This window comes from Triturus cristatus, chromosome 4_1 (genome assembly GCF_964204655.1).
Source record: "Triturus cristatus chromosome 4_1, aTriCri1.1, whole genome shotgun sequence".
In the NCBI taxonomy this organism is placed as follows: Eukaryota; Metazoa; Chordata; class Amphibia; order Caudata; family Salamandridae; genus Triturus; species Triturus cristatus.
The window spans coordinates 455153377-455180406 of NC_140585.1; the positions used below are offsets into that span (position 1 = coordinate 455153377).

Here is a 27030-nt window from a genome sequence, read left to right on the forward strand (position 1 = left end):
CCTCTACACCTATCTACTTCCCCACTTGCCGTGAGTAAAGACCAGGAGCCCAGCTCCCACAGCCGCGTGGCTTGCTAGTCAGCAGCCACCAACCAAGGCCCCCCTATCCCTCATAGGATAACATTAGACCCAACTCTCTCTGCACCCGGCCGCCCTAGTGCCGCTGAGGGTGAACCAACTGTACCTACCTGACCCTGGGGGACTCCTGAGTCTATGCCCAGAACCTCCACTCTGCCAGTCGAGTACTTACCTTTAAACCGATAACTCTATTTTCTTCATAGGGTCACATTGACTGGCGGACTTTTCAAATCTTAAAATATTCACCAAAAATCAGCCGAGTAACAAAAACGGAAATACTCACCTGCTCTTAGGTGAGCTCCCAGTGCTGGATCTTGGTGCCCAGGACTGACTCTGAAAAATACTTACAACTGTACTTACCAGTAACCCAATTTTCTCCCATAGGAAATCATTGACTATTTTTCTGTGATATTTCTTCTAAGTGTCAATTTCTGCAATCTTTAAATATTCTTTAAATATCGTACAATATCTGAAAACGTAATTACTTACCTGTTTTGGATAAAGGTCCAGTACTGAGTCTAGGCACCCAGTACTGGATTACAAAAGTAAAGAGAACATACTATACCTGCAACTTGAATTTTCTGCCATAGGAATCATTGACTGTTTTCCATGAAATATTTTCTGTCAACTTTTAAAATAGCAAAATATTGTCTAAAAATCATCACAGTAATTAAGTCGACTTTTATCACTTGATTCCAAGTACTGACCCAGGACTGAATCTAGGATCCAGACCTGGAATTCCAAAAGTAATCCTAAAATTAATCTGTTGAAAATAACTTGAAACTCCCATTGAGCTCAATGCATTATTGTGCTTAAAATAGTGTTGCCTATTGCAACTACTTGGAACGGTTTACAAAAGTCAATTGCATATTGCAAAAGTATTTATATAAAGCATCTCATTCTGAGAAAGTATATTTTAATGCCAATTGTTGGTTCTAAAATAAAACAAGCATATATTTTTTATATATAAACCATTGGCCTAGAGTTCAGTTATTGAGTGTGTGAGACCATTTGCTGACTGAGTGTGAACAACAAATGCTTTACACTGTCCTCCGATACTGCTTTACTGCTCGACCAAGCTAACACTTTAGAGAGTAAGGTTATATCTAACTTTAGCCTCTGCCAAACCCTTGGGGACTGTGGACTCTGTACACCCTGGACCTATTAGGGAACAGTATATACAGAGCCACTTTCTCACAATATGCTAGAGCTATGTGAGTGTTTAAAATGGCTCCTAGATGTACGAGTTACTAACCTTCGGTAATGATGTATCTGGTAGTGACGATTCTAGACGCAGAGTCCTTCATGTAGAATTATACCCAGGTGTGAGACTGGATCCGGAAACTTTTTGCCACAGCATACCTGCGCGCCGGGGGCGGGGCGACATCACGCGACTCCGCCCAGGCATCGTCCGCATACGTGACGTCAGCGAGGTCACATAAGACACGCCCCGGCATGCCTAGGTCAGTTTTGTCCGGAGAACTTTTCCGCACCACAAGGCAGAACCACCAGATAAAAAACTGTGGAAGCATGGGAACAGTGTGCGAAGAGCAGAAACAATGGAAAGAAACGGTGACTAACACCACCACCAGAGGAGTGCCAACACCGCAGAACCCAAGGGCAGGGAAAGAAGAAACAACAAGCAGAAACCTGCCAGCATGTAGATAGCCTCCCAGCCCTCTGCCCCAGAGGCAAAAACATGCATAAAAGTCATGGCACATGCAGTAAAACCACCCCTCCCATCCTTAGCAAGGAATGGGACCAGTCCCAAAACAGACCGGGACAACAAACCTCCACGCCACCCCAACCTGGAGGGCAACCAGGCGCGAGGCCCCTCATCAGAGGATAGCAATGGGAGGGCAGGATAGAAAGCAATCCCCCTCAAACATGGAGTAGCCAGAGCAGCAGGGCACCGGAGCACCGGAACCCCATCCTCCAAAGAACCAGGGAGAATGAACCGCCCCCAGAAGGAGCCACCATCAATAACAAGGAAGGCACTCACAGGAGACACAGCCCCCCACCGGGAGGCGAGTACCGAAGACCAATCCAAAGGTCCTCGCAGAATAGGGGAGGAAGGGCGGGCCGTGAAGGAATCTGCGGCTAGAATCGTCTCTACCAGATACATCGTTACCGAAGGTAAGTAACTCGTACATCTGATAGAGACTAATAGCAGCAGATTCCTTTACATAGAATAGATACCCTAGCAATACCCCCTGGGAAGGAGGGTCTGCGAAAGGACTCCACCAGCCAATGCAGAACAGAAGGCCCCACACATGATCAGATCTGAGGACCAGGTAGAACCTCGCCCCTGCCAGGCCAAGGGAACCCCCAGAAGCAAAACCCTACCGACCCCAAGGGGACGTAGGAGGGAAGAAGGCCGAAGAGTCTCGTACACTCACAGCAGAGGAACCAATGGCAAGGACGGAGAGGCCGAAGCACCGCACTCCTCCACAAGGCAACATAGCTTCAGTCCACGCCAGGACAGGGAGCGGAAGACGAAGAAGAAGCCTAGAGGACCCAAGGAAACGTGGGAAAGAAGGCAAACCCACTCCAGATAGAGAGTAGCCGGCTAGCCAGAGCAGCGCCGGCAGTCAAATCCAGAAGCAAGAAGAACAGCCCGAGGCCCCAGGAAGGCTAAGTAGGCGACGCCGGGCAAGGGAGAACACAGGATCATCCAAGACCTTGGAACAGGAGCAGGGAGGGGGCGAGAGGCCTGGACACACCACCACGAGTGGCCACGCACACTACCTCAGGAAGCAAAAGAAACCTACCTAAACGCCAAGGAGAACGGGACCCGAAGGCGACCAGAACCCACTAGCAGAGCGCAAGCTATACGACAGCTACCATTACCCCACACGGGGTACGTGAAGTCCCAAGACATGGGAACCCTCTTTGGAAGAATTTCCGCAGCAGAGGAAAATACAAAGAGCCACGGGGGATAAAAAACGCCCCCGCTGAAGGCTTGAAAAGCAGCCCAAGCAAAGCAAAAGGCCCAATCTCAGGGCCAAGCCTGCGCAATAACTCAATCCACACACAACCAACGCAAGGGCCGTCCAGCAGCCAACAATGCCAAAGTCCCAAGGAAGGACGTAACGGCTAGAAACATAGACCACAGAACAACCGGCCTAAGAAGGCCCAGAAGCCACCCAACTCAGAAGTCACTGAGGAGGGGACGGAGGAGGAGGAGGAGGAGGACAAGGCGGAGGAGGAGGACGGAGCCCCGCCAAGAATCTCTGGATGGCGGAGTCAGTCGGGGCATGGAACAGGCTGCCATCAAATGGGAGATCAATAAGCCTCTCCCAAATATTTTCGGGGAATACGCCGTCCCGAAGCCAAGCATGGCGACGGAGACCAACTGAGAAAGCCATGGCACTGCCCAGCACCTCTGAGATGTCTAGAGCGCAGCAGAGAATAAACGCCACAAGCTCCTGGCCATCCAAAGCATGATGCCGCAAGTCCACCTGTCCAGACTCCTGGGATGCTGCAGATCCCAGAGACTCAGCCGAGTCCCACAAACAGGAGGAGGCCCTAGCCAGCACACACAAGGTGTTAAGGGCCCGCTGATCAAGGTGAACATGTTGCGTCCCCAAGAGTCCAGCCAGCGGGCCCCTCGGGTCGGCGGAGCCAACAGTGGCGGCAGTGAGGGAAAAGCAGCCTGCAAAAGGGGACTAGCGGCTGAGGGATGAAGGGAAAGACACACCAGGTTACGCGGTGCCGGTGCAGAAGATGCTGAGGCACCGGGTCCCCCGAGGCAGGACGCCTCCAAGCCCCCGTCAGGGAAGAAAGGAGTGAACCTTCAAAGGGAAGTAAGATTTCCCTCTCACCAGAGCCCTGGTGGAAGACCTCCAAGAGATGGTCCACCGGAAAGGGAGCCACTGGGTCACCCATGCAGAGGATGCCCACAGCCGTGGACAAAGCGTGGGCGAAGGCCGCACCCACCTCCGTAGAGGCCCCGCGGTGGAGAAAGCAGCTCCTCCGTGGGCGACGGCTGCAAACTAAGGCGGCCGTCCCCGAGGCCAAGCGGGAGGGCAAGGGCCAGACCTGGAAGTCCGAAGGAGCCCAAGAATGAGGGACCTGCCGCTCTTCTGATGAACCCCTCTGCCTCAGGAAAGGCAGGGAGCCGCCCTTTGATGCCGGTGAGAAGGGCACCACACGGCGACCAGTCTCCGAGGAGGACGACACCAAGATACAGCCTGCCTTCGGAGAGGAAGGAGCGTCCGAAGACAACTCTGCGGTACGACCCCTGTGCGGATCTGTAGAGTCTGCTACTTGAGGCAGGATGCCAGCACCATCCGGCGTCACCGGTCAAGGAACCTGAAAGTCACCCCGCACCGGAGACCGGAGTAGAGCTGGAGCTGCACCGGCCCCGGGGCGGCGCCGGGATGACGCCGACCCAACCCCACCCCCGCCGAGGCAGTCACCTGCATGAAGGGAACCGAACGGGCCCGGGGAGTGGCACGAAGCCCTCTGTCGGCCGCGGCCCAGAAGGAGGCGAAGATCGCTTGGCAACCCATGTGGCTGCGCCTGGGACGATACAACCTCCGACTCGCCCTCCTATGAGGCAGCCGCCTGTGGGGAGGGACGAGAGGGGCCCGAAGGAGGATGAGGGGTGCTCCCTCGGCCTCGACCCGGAGCGGGACGAGGAGGGCTCGCCGACCCCTGCGGCGCCGCACAGTCCAGTTGCTGCCAGCGCCGTAGCGGCGTCACCCTGGCCTTAGACAGGACCACCTTGCCAAAGGACCGAGAGGGGCTCGGGGATGCGACCTCCCCCGACACCACAGGGACCTCCGCGGGAGTGTGCGGTGAGGCAGAGATGCTGTGGACTGAAGGAGGTGTCCCAGAGGAGCCGCACCCCAACAGCACCACATCCTCCAAGCCTGGATCTGAACCAGTCAGCGCCGGAGCCACCGGCGGCGCCGCAGAGGGTCCTGTGCAGGGCGAGGGATCCGCCGACGCCCCAGGAGGGGAAGGGGAAGGAGGAGGAGACGCCAGCGAGGCCTGCAAAGCCGCCACGTATGTCTCCATTTGGATTCTCGACGCCCCAATACCGGGAAACAATGGATAGGACGACACGCAGAGCCGCATCACCTGCGGAGTGTCCACGCCCCCAGTAGGCCGGAAACAAGCCCCCGGGGACGAACTGCAACACTTACCCACCGGGGAGTGACGCTCACGTGACATCAGAGAAGGGCGAGGATGACTACCACGGCCGGATCTGGAGCCGTCCGCCGAAGCAGACCGAAGTGAGGACGTTGACCTGGAGAGACGCGCCGAGAGAAGTTTCATCAGGCGCTCCCTCCGAGACTTCGGCTTCAACTGCTGGCACGCCGCACAATCTGTGGTGTCGTGATCCTCCCCCAAACACCACATACAAATGAGGTGAGGGTCCATCGCCGACATAAGACGCCCACAAAATGTGCACGTTTTAAAGCCCGAAGGCATTCACACACTGTTCTACCAAAAGAACGGAATAAAAGGGGGCCCTAAAGAGGCCCGTAGCAAGGAACGGCTCCGCGTTGCACGCGGAAAAGGAAAAAACTGACATAGGCGCGCCGGGGCGGGTCTTATGTGACCTCGCTGACGTCACGTACGCGGACGACGCCTGGGCGGAGTCGCGTGATGGCGCCCCGCCCTCGGCACGCAGGGATGCTGTGGCAAAAAGTTTCCGTATTCAGTCTCACGCCTGGGGATAATTCTACGTGAAGGAATCTGCGGCTAGTAGTCTCTATCAGATATAGTTGTGTTTGATTGGGTTGAAGATGAGATTTTTGTATACTGACTGTGAATCCCAAGTGATGTAGAAGGTTTAAGGTAATTTGAGTGTGATGCACACAGTTGAGATGCAAGTTGGCTTTTAGGAGCCTGTCGTCTAAGTATGGAAAGACATGCATTTGTTGTCGTCTCAGATGTGCCGCTACTACTGCCAGGCACTTGTTGAACACTACAAGTGCAGTTGTTACACCAAACGCAAGCCCTTTGATCTGATAATGATTGTTCCCTATCACAAATCTGAGGCGATGCGCTGGTTGGATAGGTATATGAAAGCATGCATCCTTTACGTCTAGCGTTGACAAACTTGCCTTTCTGCAAAAGTGGAATTACTTGTTGTAGAGAGACCATGTGGAAGTGTTCTGATAATATATATATATATAGGTTTAGAGGTTTGAGATCTAATATTAGTCTTAATGAACCAGCTTTTTGGGGAATTAGAAAGCATAGTGAATATACTCCTGTTCCTTTTTATTGTAATGGGACGAGTTCTTTAGCTCCTTTTGTTAGAGGAGCTTGTACTTCTTGTTTGAGTATATGTTTGTGTTCTAAAGACAGTTTGTGAATACGAAGGGGGATTTTGGGAGGGTTGCTTGTGAGTTCCAGGCAGTAACCATGTTGAATAATATCCAATACCCATTTGTCTGTTATTGACTGCCAAATTAGTATAAACTGATGTAATGTTCCCCCTACAGGTGCTGAATGTTCGGGGGAAGTGGTTGATATCAAGTCACTGTTTGTTACTAGAGGGTGGGGTACGTGATGGTGTACCTCTACCTCTTTCTTTGAAGTGGTTACCTCCATATCCATCTCTATTAAATCCTCTAGACGAGGAAGACTGTGCCTGTGGTTTATTTATTTATTTATTTATGGGTTTTGTATAGCGCCCGAATCACCCCATACGGGGTATCTCTGCGCTTTAGACTGCTGATTGGCCACTGAGGGAAAATGATTAGAAAAGATGTGTCTTCAGTAATTTCCGGAAGACCCCCAATTTGGTACATTGGCGAAGATGTAATGGGAGGAGATTCCAGTAACGGGGTGCCAGATAGGAGAACGCTTTACCTCCCATCCGGGCTAGTTTGATGCGAGGGATTTGCAGGTATGCAAGTTGGCTGGATCTCAGTAATCTAGTCGGAATGTATCTGACCAGTTTCCGAGCAAAGTAGCCAGGACCCAAGTTGTGCAAGGATTTAAACACCATGCAACAGATTTTGAATCTGACCCTCTTTTTTATGGGGAGCCAATGGAGGTCGTGAAGTAAAGGAGCTGAGGGGGTCCTGGGAAGTGCATTATTTACTAATCGGGCAGCGGTGTTCTGGACCACCTGCAGTTTGCATAGAGATTTTTCTTTTGCTGCAATTAACAGGGCATTGCAGTAGTCCAATCTACTGATAATCAGTGATTGAACCAAAGATTTACGGGTAGATAAGGGAAGAAAGGGACAGACCTTACGCAACATGCGGAGGGTATGAAAGCAGGTGTTGGCAGTACTGTTAACATGTTCTTCTAACGTAAGATCATTGTCCAGGCGTACACCCAGGTCTTTTACAACATCTTTGGGGGACGGGGCAGAGCCCAATTCCTCTGGCCACCAACTAGGGGACCATCTCAGTTTTGCCTCTCCAAACAACATGATTTCTGATTTGTCAGAATTTAACTGTAAATAATTTTCCCTCATCCAATGTGCAACTCCTTTCATGCCCTCAGAAAACAAGTCCAGGGTAAGCGGATTTGCTTTGTCGAAAGACATCAAAAGTTGCGTATCATCGGCATAGGATATGGGGTCAAACCCAAGCAGTCTGAGGTATCCTGCCAAGGGGGCTACATAGATATTAAACAATGTAGGGCTCAAACAAGAGCCCTGAGGAACCCCCTTGCTGATCCCGGTGGTGGACGAGCTAAAGGGACCTAGATTGACAGTTTGCGTCCTGTTGGTCAGAAAATCAGTCAGCCAACCAAGCGCTTTACCTCTTACACCCATCTCCTCGAGTCTGGTGATGAGGACCTGATGAGATATGGTGTCGAAGGCAGCAGACAGGTCAAGCAGGACCAGTAGCACTGCCTGACCCTTATCTGCTGCCATTCTGATGTTGTCTATGACCTCCACTAATGTAGTCTCCGTACTATGTTTTGGACGGAAACCGGACTGTGATTCGTCTAAGCATTGGGAAGATTCAATAAACGCGGATAGGTGTTTGTTGATGTGTTTTTCAAGGAGTTTACTGAGAAGGGGGAGCAGCGAAATGGGTCTGTAATTAGTATAGTCCTCTGGTGACAGTTTCGCATTTTTCTTAATGGGAATGACCTGGGCTGCCTTCCACTCCGCCGCAAGAACACCATCCTTTAGTGATTTATTAAGGATAGCACAAATAGGACTGGCGAGCGAATCTGACAAAGTAGCTGTAATTTTGGCAGGCATAGGGTCTAGTGGTGAGCCAGATTTGGTACTTTTTAGAAGAGCAGCAACTTCCAATACCGTGCATGCAGGGAAGGTGTCAAGGGTGTGTAATGTCTCTTTGACGGGAATGGAATTCAAGGACTGACTGGGGCAAGGCCTACTAGTCGAGGTAATTTTTTGATAGATGTTTTCAATTTTCTGAGACAAATAATTTGCTATATTGTCACAGAGGTATTGTGAGGGAGCAGCATCTGTATTACAAGCCTTGGGATTAGTAAACGTATTTAATATTTGGTAGAGTGTACGAGAGGAATTTTCAGCATTGTCAATCTCAGTCGCAATATGCATTTTACGGGCGAGCCTCAAGTTTTTGTGATAGGCTGTTAGAGCATTTTTGAATGCGACTTTGTCATTCTGATTGTGTGAGAGGCGCCAGGTCCGCTCCAACTTTCTGCAACGGGATTTCTCTGTTTTCAGAGTAGGTGTGTACCAAGGAGCTTGCACGCGTTTAAGAGGGTTCAGTTGAGATTTAGATGGAGCTAATTGGTTAATAGTTGCTTCGAGGTTGGCATTCAAAGCTGTTACATGGTCATTAATATCATCCAACTCATTGAAACATGGTGGGTTAAAAAGGTCCTGAAAAGATTGAGGAGTAACTCTGCGCCACTGTCTAAAGACTCTGGGGAGTCTGTTTTCATGTCCTCCTAACTCCTGTTTGCTTAAGATTGAGAAGTCCACCAAATAATGGTCAGACCACTCGAGAGGAGTCGTCGCATTGTAGCGGATGTCCGAGGAGTTGGTTAAAATAAGGTCGAGCATATGCCCGGCCTGGTGAGTGATATTTGTATTTATAATGCTCAAACTTAGAGTAGATAGGTCTGCTAATAAGGAGAGAGTTTCCTTATTGTTCGTGTTTTCTCCCTGGACATTAAAGTCCCCAAGTAATAGAAAATTATTCGTGGAAATTGCATGCGGAGAGATTATTTCCAGTAATCGACAAGAGAAATTAGTTAAAGGTCCAGGTGGTCGATAGACCAAGGCACCTTTCCAGCAGATTTGTGAGTGTAAATCAATTCTGAAGATCATAATCTCCATCAGATTAGTGCAATGCTGTTCTATAATAGTTACTTTAATAGGGTCCTGAAATATAAGAGCCAGGCCTCCGCCTGCCCTGATAGGCCTGTCTTGCCTTAGAATGCTATAGCCCTCAGGGAGAGCGATAGCAATATCAGGATTGGAATGAGGCTTCGTCCACGTCTCAGTTAGAAATCCCATGTGGGGATGATTAGAGGCCAACAAATCCCAAATATTAATGGCGTGTTTGGGTAGAGAACGTACATTGGCCAGGAAGCAATTCCAGGTTAAAATTGATTTAGGTATCACATTTGGAGGCTTTAATTGGGAAGGTGGTATCATCGGATCAATACTCTTGTAAGTTAGGCATTGAAATCTGCAGTGTCTGCAGGAGACGGGACCATCTAGGACAACTGGGAACACACATGTAGGTTTATGAGGGTTCCTTTGGTGGCTCTGATTTCTGATGGCTATGAGATCAGACCTGGAATATTTTATGCGTACCGGAGTCTTTACATGTGGTTCCGAGGTAGCATTTGTAGGGGTACTGGCCACTGGCAGCGTCCTGGCGCGGACGGGCGCAGACGGGCTTGCCTTTGGCGCGCCTTCGGCGCGCCGCCGGCGCGCCCGCTGCGCGCGTTCGCCAGGCCATTGATTTTAAACCCCAGTGCCCCGGAAGTGGTGGGGGGAGGGGGAGGAGTCAGGCCCTAGGTCCACCCTCCGTGCAATCGGCACAAGCCGTGACGGACCGGGGTGTAGGGCGTCTCCAGCAGCAAGCAACGAGTGAGTAACAGTTAAAATAATGAAAAAGATATGTGCAAATAATGCAATCAGCACCTCAGCAGCGGCGCTCAGCTTTGTCCGCCGTGCTCTCGCCTGGCGTTGATTTTAAACCCCAGTGCCCCGGAAGTGGTGGGGGGAGGGAGAGGAGTCAGGCCCTAGGTCCACCCTCCGTGCAATCGGCACAAGCCGTGACGGACCGGGGTGCAGGGCGTCTCCAGCAGCAAGCAACGAGTGAGTAACAGTTAAAATGTTAAAATAATGAAAAAGATATGTGCAAATAATGCAATCAGCACCTCAGCAGCGGCGCTCAGCTTTGTCCGCCGTGCTCTCGCCTGGCGTTGATTTTAAACCCCAGTGCCCCGGAAGTGGTGGGGGGAGGGAGAGGAGTCAGGCCCTAGGTCCACCCTCCGTGCAATCGGCACAAGCCGTGACGGACCGGGGTGCAGGGCGTCTCCAGCAGCAAGCAACGAGTGAGTAACAGTTAAAATGTTAAAATAATGAAAAAGATATGTGCAAATAATGCAATCAGCACCTCAGCAGCGGCGCTCAGCTTTGTCCGCCGTGCTCTCGCCTGGCGTTGATTTTAAACCCCAGTGCCCCGGAAGTGGTGGGGGGAGGGGGAGGAGTCAGGCCCTAGGTCCACCCTCCGTGCAATCGGCACAAGCCGTGACGGACCGGGGTGTAGGGCGTCTCCAGCAGCAAGCAACGAGTGAGTAACAGTTAAAATGTTAAAATAATGAAAAAGATATGTGCAAATAATGCAATCAGCACCTCAGCAGCGGCGCTCAGCTTTGTCCGCCGTGCTCTCGCCTGGCGTTGATTTTAAACCCCAGTGCCCCGGAAGTGGTGGGGGGAGGGGGAGGAGTCAGGCATCTGTGGTTTTATTTTAGGAGCGAGGAAAGGAACCTGTATTTGACGGAGACTGAAGGTCGCCCATTGATTTTGCCACCTGTGTCTTTTTTCATTTTTTCTAACGATTGTTCTGTCTGAGGCCCAAAAATGTCTTCTTTGTCAAATGGTGCATTAAGTACAGTTTGTTGAACCGCTGGTTTGAAACCAGAAATTCAGAGCCATGCATGTCTTAGTAGAATGCTGGTATTGAGTCCTCTAGCTGCAGCATCTAAAGCACATCTAATGGGATGAATTGGAAATACTCTAGGTGTTCGAATACGTGATACAGGATCTTTAAAAATATCGTCTGCATGCCTCATCATACCCTTTAACATAGGCAAAGACTGATGTTCAGTGTGTATTCCTAAAATTTCAAAAAGGAAATCTTCTTCTGGGTCTTCTTTATGTAAAGTGACCCCATGATAAGTGGCTTCAATTAACTATTGATATGTATTATCAGGAGGGGAAGGTTTGGCTGGATATAGATCAGGATGTGTCCCCCGGTGGATCTATGTTATAGTCATCCTATGGGTCAGGTATCTGATCATCATTGTCCACACGATCAGCTAAATCTGGATCTATATCAGGAGACCCTGGAGGTGTAATATGTAAAAGGTCTGATGCTGGTATGACAGGTACTGGTGGAGTGGTTGGAGGAATGATAATAAGACTAGTAGCTATGTCCTTTTTCTTCTTCAGAAGTGTTCTATAATCATGTCTATTTTCGTTTTGGGAGGTGGTATCACTGGCGTAGTGGTAATGTGTCTAGTTTGAAGGTTATTATGGATTTTCATTTGTTTGGGATCCAGCTTGTGCTGCATTTTCTCCAAAATCGGCGCCGGTCGCTTAATAGGAGCATCTTTGTCTTTCGGTGCCAAAGAATAAGTTACTTACCTTCAGTTACGCTATATCTGTAAGAGACATAGATTAGTTATAGATTCCTTACCTTAGAATTACCCCCAGGCGTCAGACTGGATCCGAAGAATTTTTCGCCAGCAGGACCCCTGCGTGTCAAAAGGTGGCGTCGGACGGCTCAGAGTTAGTCGTTGGCGCTGTGGTCGTCGGGATGGCGTCGCGGTAGCTACTTAGACGCCACCCTCGCGCACTGACGTCAGTTCTTTACACGACATTCCACGCCAGAAGCACAGAGCCATGCAAGACACTGACTACTGGTGCACAAAACTAGGGCCCTAAAAGGGATTCCCTGACCCTAGAAGTCAGTTCACAAAATGGGGAGGATGGGTGGGGCGGTAAGGAATCTATAACTAATCTATGTCTCTTACAGATATATAGTTACCGAAGGTAAGTAACTTGTTCGTCTGAAAGAGACAATTAGTTATAGATTCCTTATCTTAGAATAGATACCCCGGCAATACCAACCTGAAGGTGGGTCTGCGAACCAAGTTCACACCAGAAAGTCCTGGAGAACAGAACGGACAAAAAAAGCAGTCTCTCCTGACATGGCTGTCCAGGCAGTAGTGTTTTGTGAACGTGTGCAGAGATCCCACGTAGCTGCCTGATAGATGTCATTGAGGGGAACTCCCCATCCCAAAGCAGTGGTAGCTGCCGTCGTCCTGGTAGAATGGGCGCGCAGTCCCACTGGAGGCTCCTTTTTTTCTTTTTTCTTTTTCTTCTTTAGAGTTTTATATAGCGCAAACTAGACCCAATACATTGGGTTTTCAGAGCGCTTTATATGAGCACCAGTTTTGTTACAGAATGACACATTCATTTTTGTTAGGCACATGGAGATTAAGTGATTTGCCCAGAATCGAATGATGTTGAGCTCCATTGCTGAGACTCTAACCCAGTTCCCCAGCTTCGAAGTTGACCGCTCTAGCCGCAAGGCTACATCCTCTCCTTTCTCCATCTCCTTCTTTGCCAAAGAGTAGCAAGCTTTGATGCACAAAATGACCCACCTGGAGATGGTTCGTTTGTGCACGGCCCGACCTTTTTTGCCACCCACGTAGCCAACAAAGAGCTGGTCATCCACCTGGAATTGCTTGGTGCGAATCAAATAAAAGGAAAGCACACGTTTTGGATCCAGACGGTGTTACCTCTCTTCCTCCTTAGAAGGGTACGGAGGCGGAAAGGTGGTGTGCAAAGTGATGGTTTGACCAATGTGGTAAGAAGTAACCACCTTGGGAAGAAAGGAAGGTCTGGTTCCGAGGACGACTTTGTCCGGCTGAACAGCCAGAATAGGAGGCTTTGAAGAAAGAGCTTGTAGCTTATCCACTCTGTGAGCAGAAGTGATGGCAACCAGAAAAGCAGTCTTTAAAGTGAGAAGTCTGAGAGGACAGTTATGGAGTGGCTCAAAGGGAGTGCACATAAGAAAAGTAAGAACCAAGTTCAAGTCCCACTGAGGCATTACGAAGGGAACAGGAGGAAAAAGATGAGTAATGACCTTAAGAAAGCGATTTACAACAGGGGACCTGAAAAGAGAAGGCTGATCAGGAAGCCTAAGAAAGGCTGAAATGGCTAAGAGATAGCCCTCAAGAGTGTCCAGAGTAGAGCCCTGCTAGGCCAAAGAAAGGAGGAACAAGAGATCCTTAAAGAGGGGCAGAAAGGGGATCCACAGCCTTTGCGGCGCACCATGCCATAAATTTGTTTCATCTGTTGGCGTATACCGTTTTAGTGGAGGGACGCCTGGCTATCAAGATAACTTTACAGACTTCAGGAGGAAGGTCAAAAGCCATCAACTGTCGCCGCTCAATCTCCACGCAAGGAGGTGGAGACTGGACAGGATTGGGTGGAGGACTGTCCCCTGCTGCTGCGACAGAAGATCCTCCCGAAGAGGCAATCAGATCAGAGGATCGATGGCCATGTGTAACAGCTCGGGATACCAGACTCTTCGTGCCCAATCTGGAGCCACAAAGATGACTTTGGCGCGGTCACGCTTGATCTTCCTCAGCACTCTGGGCAGAAGTGGAATAGGAGGAAAGGCATATAGAAGACCGCAACTCCACTTGCGACGAAAAGCGTCGCCTAGCGAGTGCTGCCTTGGAAAATCCAACGCACAGAATTGCTGACATTGTGCGTTCTCTTCAGTGGCGAATAGATCTAACCAAGGCTCTCCCCACTGCTGAAAGAGACCTTGCACCACCTCAAAGTGAAGACGCTATTCAAGATCCATCTTGCTCCTGCAGCTGAGTTCGTCCGCCCTGGCGTTCAGTGGACCTGCTAGGTGTTGAACCACCAGGGATATGCCTTGATGTTCCAGCCATGTCAGGAGGCAGAGGGCCTCTTGACATAGGGTTCACAACCCTACCCCGCCATGTTTGTTCAGTACCACATAGAGGTGGTGTTCGTGAACACCTGCACTACACTTCCCCGGACAGAGGGAAGGAATGCTATCAGCGCAAGACGGATCGCCCGAAGCTCCAGAAGGTTGATGTGGAGCCCGGACTCCGTCTGAGACTTGATGCCTCCTATCTCCGCCTCTCCCACGTGGCCGCCCCACCCCACCCCAGAAGTGATGCATCCGTCACCAACATGTACTCCGGTTGGGGAAGAGAGAGGAATCTGCCGTTGACCCAATCCTGGTTCGTTAGCCACCAATGCAAATGACGTGCAGAGCCCTCAGAGACCTGAACGCAATCGGACAGATTGCCCTCGTGCTGTGCCCACTGGAACTTCAGGTCCCACTGGAGAGCCGGCATATGCCACCTGGCATGCTCTACCAGCAGGATGCAGGAGGCCATGAGGCCCAGTAGCCTCAGGGTCATTCTGACTGAAACCCGAGATAAGGGCAGATAGATCAGAATCATAGCCCGAACATCCCGAACTCGCTGCTCGGGAGGATAAACCTGAAATTGCTTTGTGACCAGAACTGCTCCGATGAAAAGGAGCTTCTGAGAGAGAGTCAGTTGTGACTTCACTTTGAACTTGCCGAACACCAGCGAGTGTAGGAGGTCCGTCGAAGTCTGGCGGTGGGAGAAGACAGCATGGGGCGAGCCCGCCTTCAACAGCCAGTCGTTGAGATATAGGAAGACTGGAACCCCTGATCTGCGCAGATGAGCTGCAACAACCACCATCACTTTCGTGAACAACCGAGGGGGCACTGGTCAGGCAAAAGGGGAGCACGGTGAACTGAAAGTGCTTGTGGCCTACTGTGAACCTTAGGCAACGCCGTTGGGCCGGCAGGACAGGAATGTGAAAATAAGCATCCTGCAAGTCCAACGCTACCATCCAGTGTAGAGGGCAGACAGGACCTGTGCTAGCGTCAACATTTTGAACTTCTTCTTCCGGAGGAAGCGGTTGACGTTCCTGAGATCCAAGATAGGACGCAGGCCTTTGTCCTTCTTGGGCACGAAAAAGTAATGAGAATAGCAACCACAACCAACTTCTGGGGCAGGAACTCGCGCGATGACTCCCTTGGCCAAGAGTGCCGAAACTTCCTGTTGGAGAAGGGCCAGATGATCCTCGGACATGAGATGGTACTGAGGTGGCATGGATGGAGGGGTAGGCTTGAAGGGGAGAGAGTTGCCCCTTTGGACTATCTGCAAAGCCCACCTGTCCAACATGATAGTGCGCCAGTGGGGGAGGTGATAGCGAATCTTGCCACCCACTGGCGATTGGTGGCCCTGAAACCTCGGACTGGGAGGGTTTGGATGCTGCTGCAGAGGGGGCTGTGGTGGACTGGCCCGCCCTCTGGCCCCTAGAACCACGTCCCCGGCCGCACAGGGGCTGAACAGCTTGCACCGGCCTGTGGCTCTGGGCGCAACGTGGCGGGGCACCCCTTCCGTAGCCGCGAAAAGCAGACTGCGCAGGGCAGGTAGTGGAGACGCCCATGGACTTGGCCGTAGCCCAAGAGTCCTTAAAGCGCTCTAGCCCGTTGTCTGCCTTGTTGCCGAACAGGTGACTGCCATCAAAGGGCATGTCCATAAAGGTAGCTTGGACATCCCCTGAAAACCAGACAACCTCAGCCAGGCGGAGCGTCGAAGGGCTACAGACGTTTAAATCGTCCCTCCTAGCGAGTCTGCGGTGTCCAGTCCACAGCGAATGGTAAACTTGACTGTGTCTCTGCCCTTGGCAACTGCATGGGAGAGTACGGCCTGGGTCTTCTCTGGGCACTGGGGCAGCACCTGTGCCACCGTATCCTACACAGAGTGGGTGTAACGGTCCAACAGACATGTGGTATTCACCCAATGCAGTCCCAAGCTAGAAGAAGAAAACATCTTCCCAAGGTGGTCCAGCTTTTTGGATTCCTATCATGTGGTAAGTTAGGGAATGCGCCTTTGGACGTGGAGGGTTGGATCACCAAGCTCTAAGGGGAGGGGTGTTGGGAGAGGACAGAGGGGTCACTCGGAGCCAGGCGGTGGTGTCGGGCGATCATCCTATCCACAGGAGCCCCTGTGTTGGGCCTGGACCAGGTGCCCAAAAGGATGCAAGTGAGGGCTTCATTGGACGGCAGCAGGAGCTTGGAAGAGCTCGCAGCCGGCTGAAGCACCTCCATCAGGAGGTTAGTCTTGACCGCCACCGTAGGTAGCTCGAAGTTGAGAGCCTCGGCCACTCTACACAACACCACTGCTTAAGAAGCTCCTTCCTCCATAGCCATGGTAGGAGGAGACAACATGCCAAGGTCTGGGGAAGTATCCAGTCCACTGGCATCCCCCAACTCCTCTCGCCAGTCCAGATCATATTCCAACTGGTCAGTTAAAGGGTCTCCAGGCCCCCTCACAGTTCTCATCAGCCTCCTCTGGTCGCCAATCTGGCCTCAAAGAACCAGGGTGGAACAAGGGCACAAAAGTACCCGTTGGTGCCGTTCCAGCACCGTTTCCAAATTGAGGTGTAGGCCAGGGTCGACTCTGGCTGGGGACACAACCGGCGTCGGCTGAGGACATGGTGTCGGTGGAATCAGCGGCGGGGGAGGTGAGGTCAGGTCGACCGGCACCGATCTGGATCTAGGCCTGGATCCAATGGGACCCTGCAGTGCCAGGCCAAAGCTGCCGAAGGCCCAGGGTCTCCAGCCGTGTCCGCGGGGCCCGAAGGAGCACCGGCAGAGTCGGGCTGCCCAAAGATGGCATGCATCGCCTCGTAGAAACTCCGAACCTGGGCAGGGGTCACACCGGGTCTCTGAAAGGGAGGGTCTCTGAAAGGGAGGGAAACTGAGTCGACCCAGCGGGCTCCGCATGCGGAGCCGCAGGAGGGGTACCACCCCCATCCGTCGTCGCGTTGGCCCACCGATGGGGAGAAGTCGAAGAGCGACGATGCTTCTTTAAATTGGACTGTGTCTCGGTGCCTACCGTGGCCTGATGGCAGTGGTGGCCCAATAGCCTGTGGTTTGGTCAGAGTGGGTTTGGTGGGCAAAGGGGCTTTGTTACTCACGACACCCTATCCAGACAGAATGTTGTGGGACTCAAGCTCGATCTCTAACTCTGAATCGGAGTCCTGGATGGAAAAGGCCTCTTCTTCTTCCGCCAGTTCTCTATCTCTTCTTGTACGACATCTTCGCCGAAGATATCAGGAGTTTCCCCGATAGTTCTTTGCTGCATGTCTCTGAGTCAAAGACAATGGTCTGAAAGAGTATTTTTCAAACGGAACGACCGACACGCATCGCAGTCTTCTTCTTTATGTTCTAGAGAGAGACAATGGTTACAGACTTTATGAAGATCTATGCATAGGTATTTGGAATGGCACCTAAGAGAATTGCAATGTCATCCATTCAATCGGCAGAAGACTCAATGCAGGATCTTCGAGTGGAAACAGGAGAGGAGTTTTTTATGAAAAAGGAAAGTTTTCAGAAGTTCTTCTACACGCAGAAGATAGTAACACAATTGAACAATACAGACAAGGGTAGAGTGAATTGCGAACCAAAAGGACCCCGATTGACGGTTTTGAATTGGAGCGCAGTAATACACGTCCAAACCCGATGCCATAAAAAAATAATTTAAAAATTGAATCTATGCCCATGCGCACTAACACCGATAGGAGGGGTCACCTTACCTCGTGACTGGAAAAGACTACTTTGAAGAAAAACAACTTGCAAACATGCGGACCCAAAACTAGATGGCAGGCGTATGCAAATCATGTGTATCTACAACACACATGCCTCGAACAAAAAAGTCATTTAACTCTAAACTTAGTTCTTTTTCATGGTATTCGCTCTGAATTCATAAAAATCGCTCCAAAGGGACTAGGTCTGTAGATGGAACATAGTGCTTGATAGACTGACATCTCCAAAAATTAATTGCCTAACTGACCTCATTTAGAATAATCGGACAATGCTGCTTCTGGAATTTTTAAATTGGCAGTGGCTGTTTTCATTCGGGTTGTAGTATCAGCAGACAGTACTATTCCATTCATAAGTTTTCCTGATTACAATGCATTTACAGTGTGGTGTTTTAACACAAATATAGTCTTGCTACTGATGTTTATGAACTGTCCATTTCTGCAAAACATAAAAAGGAGAACACTGCCTCTTACAGGCATATTTTTAGTTGAATTATTTGCAACCTGAAAATGCATATATTAAAAATCTGTTGAGGAATTAGTACATCTGCAGAAACATGCTCTGTTTTACGAATTTGGAGTCAATATCCATGATTAAGAGCTAGGATTACAAGTATCTTTACCTTTCCAGTTGTTCTATTGTTTTCCTATGGGCAGTGATGAATAGCTTGTAGATCAGGTTAAGAGACCTGCATATTAAATGTATAGTACGTTTGCAACACAGGAATAAATGTTAAATGAAAGATTACTTTATGATTAACTATGTGGGATAATTATGATGCATTCAACAAGTTAAAAATATATTACTGAAATCAGGATTTAGTAGTGGTGGAAATAAAAGTATTAACACACAGTACCCTTATCAGGTTCCTAAATATTTTTCAACCCTAAAATCCTTTTGGTAGCAAGTACAGCACTTTGACACTAAAGGAACAATTTGAACTGATTGAGATACACACAGGAAAGATTGACTTTAGGGCCAAGGCACCACTAGGAAATAATAATTTAGAAGTACAAAAGGTCTCTATGAACCAAGGAAATCATTTATGTGGAGCACAACCACCCAAGCAAAATGCACGACCATGAAGACATTAAAACAAATCCATTCAGTCGTCTCATTCTCAGGTGGTATGTTTCACATTAAAATCAGAATCTACACTTTTTGGAGAGGCATTTGGACTGTCGTAGCAGACAAAGCATAATCAAATACATTCAGAACAGAATCAGCCATTTGCTCTAAAAAGGACTAAAAAGTGAACAACCTTCAGACGCATTCAGATTTCTAGAAATATATATGAAGAAGTGCTCGGCAAAATATACCTCATCCTGTTGCTGCGTCCTGGTCAATTCACAACCGTTGCTGGGCCAGCAGCATAATCTTGTTTTAATTTAAGCTGCACCTCATTTCATTTTTGTGAGAATCCACTAAACTACAGCTTAACCTTGATGTAAAAACAATACAAAGCTATATACATGTTTCTGCAAGTGAGGAGTCATACTTGTTTGATGTCGGAGTGCTCAGGTATTTCTAACAGCTCAATCTGTTGTTCCTGTGCTTGTAAAATAAAGGCTTCTTTAATGTCCTCTGTAGCGCAGCAGTTCAAAGGTACCGGAACCACCTGGAGGACAGAAACAAACATGTTTTAATCATTTGGAATGGTGCTTAATCTTTATTGCGCTTTGAGACCAAAGTGCATATGTTGTACCATTGAATCTATATAGTCAGACCATGGGCGGCGTTACCACACAGAGGCTCCTGGCGGAACCTATACACCTCCATATGCAGGGCCATCACATGGTGAGCCCAGTCGGATCCTCGCACCAGACTTCGTGGATTTTGAGGTCACACTCCTTTTCATGTTTTTAAATTAAAAAAAGAGAACACATATTCCTTCTTGAAGCAGCCAACATGTCAGAACCAATTTAGTGGTCTCAAAATACTGGGTTCTCTTTCAACATGGAACCGATCTTACTTATTATGAGCTGCTCCTTAGAAGAGAGGCCCTGCAAAAGGTTCCACTCCTGGACCCACACACGCTTTTGAAATACTTGTCCCTGTGCATCTGACAAAACACAAAGCATATGATGGATTCCACTAGAACACACTTCCTAGCTGTGCCTACCAACTGACAAGGTCAAGTCGGCAGGCATGCCAATAGTTTTAAAATGCAATCATCATGAGTATCTTCAAACATTTTATTGTCTGAGATGTGGTCAACAGAATAGTTATATTAATTTTTAAGACTGATTAAAAACTATTTAAAACACAAACCACCACCAAAATACACTGTTAAAATGCATTTCAAAACAGAAAGAAGGCCATCATTGGGATCCGAGGGTCCCTCAGTATTGACAGTCATCATGCAAGATAGGTTGCCCTATCTATACAGACTTAAACTAATAAGACATTTTGTGCGAAGAGTGTAAGCCAGGACAGTACCTGAAAATGCAGAGTCTAGACCAGACCTCAGGGTTACAAGATGCCCAGCTCAGCTATATTCTGTGTGGCACCTCAGGGTTAATTTGTAACTTCATCAAATTAACCAAAGAAGAGGAAACCACAGCGAGAGGGTACTTTTAGTACCACTTAATAAAGTCAAGCCAACAAAATGCATTGATTTACATTTTGCAATCACAACACAATACTTCATTCCATTCAGCACAATAGCATACTATTTATTATCAAACATTTTGTTGGTGGATATGACCCAAAATATGAAGAGAGACCGCCAAATACGATTTCAGCAATATCGTGTAGATACCAGATCCTAAAACCCAAACCTAGCCCCTCGGCCCACAAGAGCTCACTCGGAGACAGCATAATACGGGACTCTTTTCTTTAGACTCAGAAAATATTGTGTTGTACATATCAGAGTCATGAAACATCTTTTTATTTTGATAGCAGCAAATGAGGTAAAAGAGACTGCTTACTGGACAATCACATTTACTTTTCCTAAACCAGGACTAGATTAGATTAGGCATTCCACACGTCCCTATGATGTCCACTCCTGCAGTAATCATACCTGTAACTGAAGGTGTTGGCTTCTGTAGTTTCTCTCAAACAATACACATCTTTTCTTCTTGCTTTTGAAGAACTTCTTGAGTGCAGTTTTGTACTGGTCAACTTCTTCCAACACGTCAGAAGCAAGATCAACCGTAGACTGGTAATGCCCAATGGGCAATATCAGAATGTGATCGGGCATCAAACCACCTTTAGCAAGAGCAACGTAACACTAAAATGAATAAACAAGTTGTACAAGTTGGTTACTCTGTAAACAAGACATTTAAAGTTACTCGAAAACTATTCCAGGATTTCACAGGTCAGTATTGAATATGCTACTTACCAGTATGCATCTGTTCTTGGCATGTAGGGCTGCTGACATTCATATCTGTGCATAGATCGCCGCCTAGTGTTGGGTCCGGATGTTTGCACGTTGTTGTCCTGGAAGAGTCTTCGAAGTATCCTGGGATAGGTGACTCCTCCCCTGGACTACAGTGCGCATGGGCATCCTCTCCATCCTCAGATTGTTTTTCGCCATTGTGGCAGTGATGGAGTAGATACAGAAAGTGATGACCATGCTTACAGTAATTCTGAGAGCTGCAGCTGCTACGGGCGCCGGGGAGGAGGGAGGGCGATATGAATGTCAGCAGCCCTACATGCCAAGAACAGATGCATACTGGTAAGTAGCATATTCAGTTCGAGGCATGTGGGCTGCTGAATTCATATCTGTGCATAGAATACATAGCAGTGCCCTCTATTAGCGGCGGCTACCAGTGCCAGCTGCAGCGGTCTGAAAAAGAGTTTTGAGAACAGCCTGTCCTACAGCTGCCTGCCGTTTTGATTGCACATCTACACAATAGTGTTTGGTAAATGTATGTGTAGTGGACCAGGCTGCTCTACATATATCATGCAAAGGAATGTTTCCTAGGAAAGCCATGGAGGCCCCTAACTTACGTGTTGAGTGGGCTCGTGGGGGAATCGTTAATGTGCGTTTAGCCTTTTGATAGCAAATTTGAATACATTTAATGATCCATCTGGCTATACCTGCTTTGGAAATGGCGTTGCCCTTGTGCTGTGGTGAAAAGGCAACGAAAAGTTATTTTGTTTTCCTAAAGACTTTAGTCCTGTCGATATAGTACATGAGGGCCCTCTTTACATCTAGTGTATGGAGTGCTCTTTCTGCGACAGTTTGTGGGTTTTGAAAGAAAACAGGCAGTTCAATAGTTTGGTTCATGTGGAACTGCGATATCACCTTGGGCATGAATTTGGGGTTGGTACGTAGTACGACCCTGTTTGTGTGAACCTGTATGAATGGCTCTTGAACGGTTAGTGCCTGGAGTTCACTAACTCTTCTTAAAGAAGTGATTGCTACTAGAAAAGCTACTTTCCAGGTGAGGAATTGAATCTCGCATGAGTGCAGAGGTTCGAAGGGTGGACCCATCAGGCGTGTGAGGACCAAGTTGAGGTTCCACATTGGAGCCGGTGGGTGGCTTGGAGGAATTACTCGTTTGAGTCCTTCCAAGAACGCTTTTATGGCCGGCACTCTGAATAAAGAGAGGTGCTGCCTGTTCTGGAGATAGGCTGATATTGCGGTCAACTGGACACGTATAGAGGTGTATGCCAGATTGCATCGGTATAGGTGTAAGAGGTAACAAATTATGTTTTGGATGGATGCGTCTAGCGGGTTAATGTCATTATTATTGCAATAAATGACAAATCTTTTCCATTTGGCTGCATAGCAAGCTCTGGTAGTGGGTCTCCTGGCCTCCTTAATGATGTCCATACAGTCAGGTGGCAGGTTAAGGTAGCCAAATTCTAGGACTTCAGGAGCCAGATTGCCAGGTTCAGCTGTTGCGGATCTGGGTGCTGAATCTCTCCATGGTTCTGCGTCAAATGCGCGGGTTTGATCCGCAGCCTTTGATGCGGCACCACGGAAAGTTCGAGAAAGGTGGTGTACCATGGCTGGCGTGCCCACGTTGGAGCAACCAGGACGAGTGTCAGTGAGTGTTGTCTGAGTTTGCGTGCCACCAGCGGTATCAATGGTGTTGGGGGAAAAGCGTACGCAAATCTGCCGGACCAGTTCATCCATATCGCATTGCCCTGCGACTGCGGATGTGGGAACCTGGCGGCAAAGCTTTGGCATTTTGCGTTTTCGCTTGTGGCGAAGAGGTCTATCTCTGGATGACCCCACTGCTGGAAGTACGGTTGGAGTACTGATGGGTGCAACTCCCACTCGTGCATCTGGTGGCTGTGTCTGCTGAGCAGATCCGCCATTTGGTTGTCCTTGCCGGGGAGGTGTTCCGCCATGAGGAACATGTTCCTCTGAATGGCCCACTTCCACATGCTCTGAGCCAGATGAGACAACTGTGGAGAGTGTGTTCCTCCCTGTTTCTGTATGTAGTACATGGCGGTCATGTTGTCCGTCCGGATCAACACGACTTTGTTGCACAAGTGTACTTTGAATGCTTTCATAGCCAGGAAGATTGCCATCAGTTCTAGAAGGTTGATGTGCATCTTCTTTTGTTGTATTGTCCATAGTCCTTGCACTGTGTAGTTGAGTACATGAGCTCCCCATCCCTGGAGAGACGCGTCCGCTGTCAGTATTATTTGTGGAACTGGCTCTTGGAACGGTCGGCCCTTGCAAAGGTTTTGTGGATTCCACCAATGCAGAGAGTTGTATGCCCGACCGCTCACCAACACTAGGTCTTTTAGTTGCCCTTGAGCCGGATTCCATTGACGTGCTAAGCACTCCTGAAGCGGGCGCATATGTAGTCTCGCGTGTGGGACTATGAAAATGCAGGAGGCCATCATGCCTATCAACTGCATAAACACTCGCGCGGGAAGGGAGTGTTGGGGTTTGAACTTGGAAATCAGCATTTGCATGCTGTTGATTCTCACTAAATTTGGCTGAGCTGTGGCCGCCAGAGTGTCTATGGTCGCACCTAGGTACTGTTGTACGTGTGCGGGTTGGAGATGTGATTTTGGGTAATTTAGTGAGAACCCCAGACTGTGAAGGTGAATGGTGCGGGACATGTGGTTGGCACATTGCTGGGCTGACTTTGCCTGAACAAGCCAGTCGTCCAGGTAGGGGTAGACATGAATGTGTTGCCTCCGTAGATGTGCAGCCACAGTAGCTAGGCACTTTGTTAAAACCCTGGCCGCCGTTGTCACGCCGAAGGGAAGAACCTTGAATTGGTAGTGCTGCCCTTGAATAGTGAACCTGAGATATTTCTTGTGTGATGGGTGAATGGTATGTGGAAATACGCATCTTTGAGGTCTAGTGTGGCCAGGAAGTCTCCCTGTTTGAGCAGTGGGAGGACTTGTTGCAGGGTGAGCATGTGGAAATGCTCCGAAAGAATATAGCGGTTGAGGGGTCTCAGGTCTAGTATAGGTCCGAGTGACCCGTCCTTTTTTGGTATTAAAAAATACAGGGAGTACACCCCTGTACCTTGCTCGTGGACGGGTACAACCTCTATTGCGCCTTTTTGCAGCATACTTAGCACTTCCTGCTGTAATAGCGCTAAGTGCTCTGAGGACATAGGACAGTGTTTTGGGGGTATTGTGGGTGGAGTCGAGGTTAATTCTAGGCAGTAACCGTGTTTGATAATATCTTTGACCCACCTGTCCGTGGTGATGGAGTTCCACGTGGACAGGAACCTTTGTAACCTTCCCCCGACAGGTGTTGTGTGGTCGGGAGGAAGGGAGAGGGCGTCACTGTATGTTCTTGGGAGAGGATCTGGTATTGCCGTATCCGCGTCCTGTGCCCTTTGTGCTTGAACCACGATATCCACCCCTGGTGTTTTTATTGTAGGTACTTTGGGTGTTGCCCTTGTTGTAGGTTTGCTGTGACCCCTGTCCTCTACCTGCTCCTCTATTGCCGGGGCGACGAAAGGAGCCACTCCGAAAGGTCTGCGTTTGGAGAGCCCCCATGGACTTTGCAGTGTCTGTGTCCTTTTTTATTTTTTCTAGTGTGGTGTCAACCTCTGGCCCGAATAAGTAGTCTGGGTTGACCGGCTGGTTGAGGATGTTATTTTGCACCTCAGGTTTGAATCCGGAGATTCGTAACCAGGCGTGTCGTCGTAACATGACGCTAGTGTTTATGGCCCTGGCAGCTGCATCTGCGGCATCCAGTGCACACTTGGATGCGTTTGTGAGGAGTTGTCCCTCTCTGATGAGGATCTCTGCTCCCTCTTTGTATTGGTCAGGGAGATGTTGTAGTAAGGTTTCTAGTGTGTCATAATGCGCTCGGTCGTAGCGAGCCAGGAGCGCCTGAGTATTGGCAATACGCCATATGTTAGCTGCTTGGGCTGCAACCCGTTTGCCGGAGGTCTCTAACACCTTGGACTCTTTGTCCGGGGGAGGAGCATCCCCAGTCGTCTGCGAGTGCGCCCGTTTACGAGCATTCGCGACTACTATGGAATCCAGAGGCAACTGTCCTCTAATATAGGTAGGATCCCCAGGCGCTGACCTATATTTTTTGTCGATTCTGGGGTTTATTACTCTTGCCCTGGTGGGTACTTTGAAAATGTCCTTTGCTGGTTTGAGGACACCTTTCAACATGGGTAGAGTTTTAATATGTCTTTCTGAGGATGCGAAAGTATCCATGAGAAAATCGTCCTCGATGGTGTCAGAGTGGAGTTGAACACCATGATTGGCCGCAGCACGTTCAATGAGGGCGTTGAATGCGGCAGTGTCCTCTGTGGGAGACGTTTTTGCACCATATAGCTGCGTGTCCTGCGTATCCATAGGTGCGTTTGAGTCTACAGGGTCATCCCAAGCTTGGTCAGGGTCCTGTTGGCCTTCAGGGTCCATTTCTCCGGGGTAGGGGACGTGGTCACCCATGTAGTCCTCCAAAACGTCGGTTTCGGAGTGTGTCGGAGAGAAGGACTGTGGATCTTTGTGAGAGGTATGGAGAGGCTCGTAAAGAATTGGTTCCGAATCCACAGGCAGCTTTTTCTTTAGTGGGAACCGGTAGGAGTCCAAAGCTGGCTCTGAGGTTATCTTCCTCTTGTGAAGCATCATTCTGCCTGTTGCGGCATCGATGATGTGTGATGGCGACGTCTCCGTAGGAGAGTGTTCTACAGGTGCGATCCTGGTGTGGGTGACACGTGTTCTGATTTCGAACAGTTTTGGCGCCGTGGGTGGTGGCAGGCCAAAAGTGATGTTGGCCGGTGCCGGAGAAGCTTTTTGAGCCTTTTTCGGCTCGGAGCCGGACGTGTCCTGGAGGGCTGCCTTATCTTTGATGCGTTGCAAGGATGCTGAAACTTGCCGCACCTGGAACGCCGACGGTTCTTTGGCGCCGACCGGTTCCGTTGAGGCAGACGTGGACTTCTTCGGTGTCACGGGGTCATCGAGTCGAGGAGAGGCAGTAGCTGTCGACGGCGTCGATGATTGTGCCCTTGGCGCTGCTTTCGAAGTGGTGTGAGATCCAGCAGCTATTTTGACCTTTGTGGTCGGAGCCGATTGTTTCGGTGCCGGGAGCCGAGGCGGTTTGGCGGTACCGATGGTCTTTTTCCGTGTGTCGGCGCCGACGTCGGCTGCTGCAAGCTCGGCACCGAAGTCCCGTTTGTTGCGGTCGGTGCCGACGGTTTTGGCTGGCGTCGAAGGTGTGGTGGGCTTCGATCCGACCAGTGTGACTTTCAGTTTCGGTTTCTGCTGAACCGATACGGCTTTCGGTTTCGATGAAGGGAAACCAGCCGTTTTGGGTAGTAATGGCTGCCGCTGAATGTCCGAGGCGGGGCCGAATGGATGCGGGATAGGTCTTGGGTAAGGCCCGAAGGCGATCCCTCGACCGGAGCCATAGACTGACGCACTGGGATATCCACAGTCTGTACGGGTAGGCCTTGCTCGTCACCGGAGCTACTCTCTTCGGCCCCTAAGGCCTCATTGTAGTCTCCTACCTCGGTGTCGGCTTCGTCTCTGTGAAACAGTGGTTCTTCGACGTCTTCCGATCCGGAGTCGTGTTCGGAAGCGGGACTGGAGGGTAGGTTCTCCACGTCTTCCACATCTTCGTCCTCGGCGTTGAAGATGTCGGTCGGGGCCGGTGCCACTTGCTGCGCTTCGAGCCTCGCTGCTCGACGATTCC

General features: G+C 49.7%; 1 protein-coding gene across 1 annotated transcript in view; it reads right to left on the minus strand.

Annotated features, from left to right (window-relative positions):
• CWF19L1 (CWF19 like cell cycle control factor 1) overlaps positions 1-27030 on the minus strand; it is a 236016-nt gene that overhangs the window by 24932 nt on the left and 184054 nt on the right. The window contains exons 11-12 of the mRNA XM_085652614.1: positions 20968-21177; positions 19444-19563 (exon numbers count right to left, since the gene is read on the minus strand). Of these exons, the coding sequence (XP_085508740.1) occupies positions 19444-19563; positions 20968-21177 (330 nt within the window). The remainder of the gene's footprint in view (positions 1-19443; positions 19564-20967; positions 21178-27030) is intronic.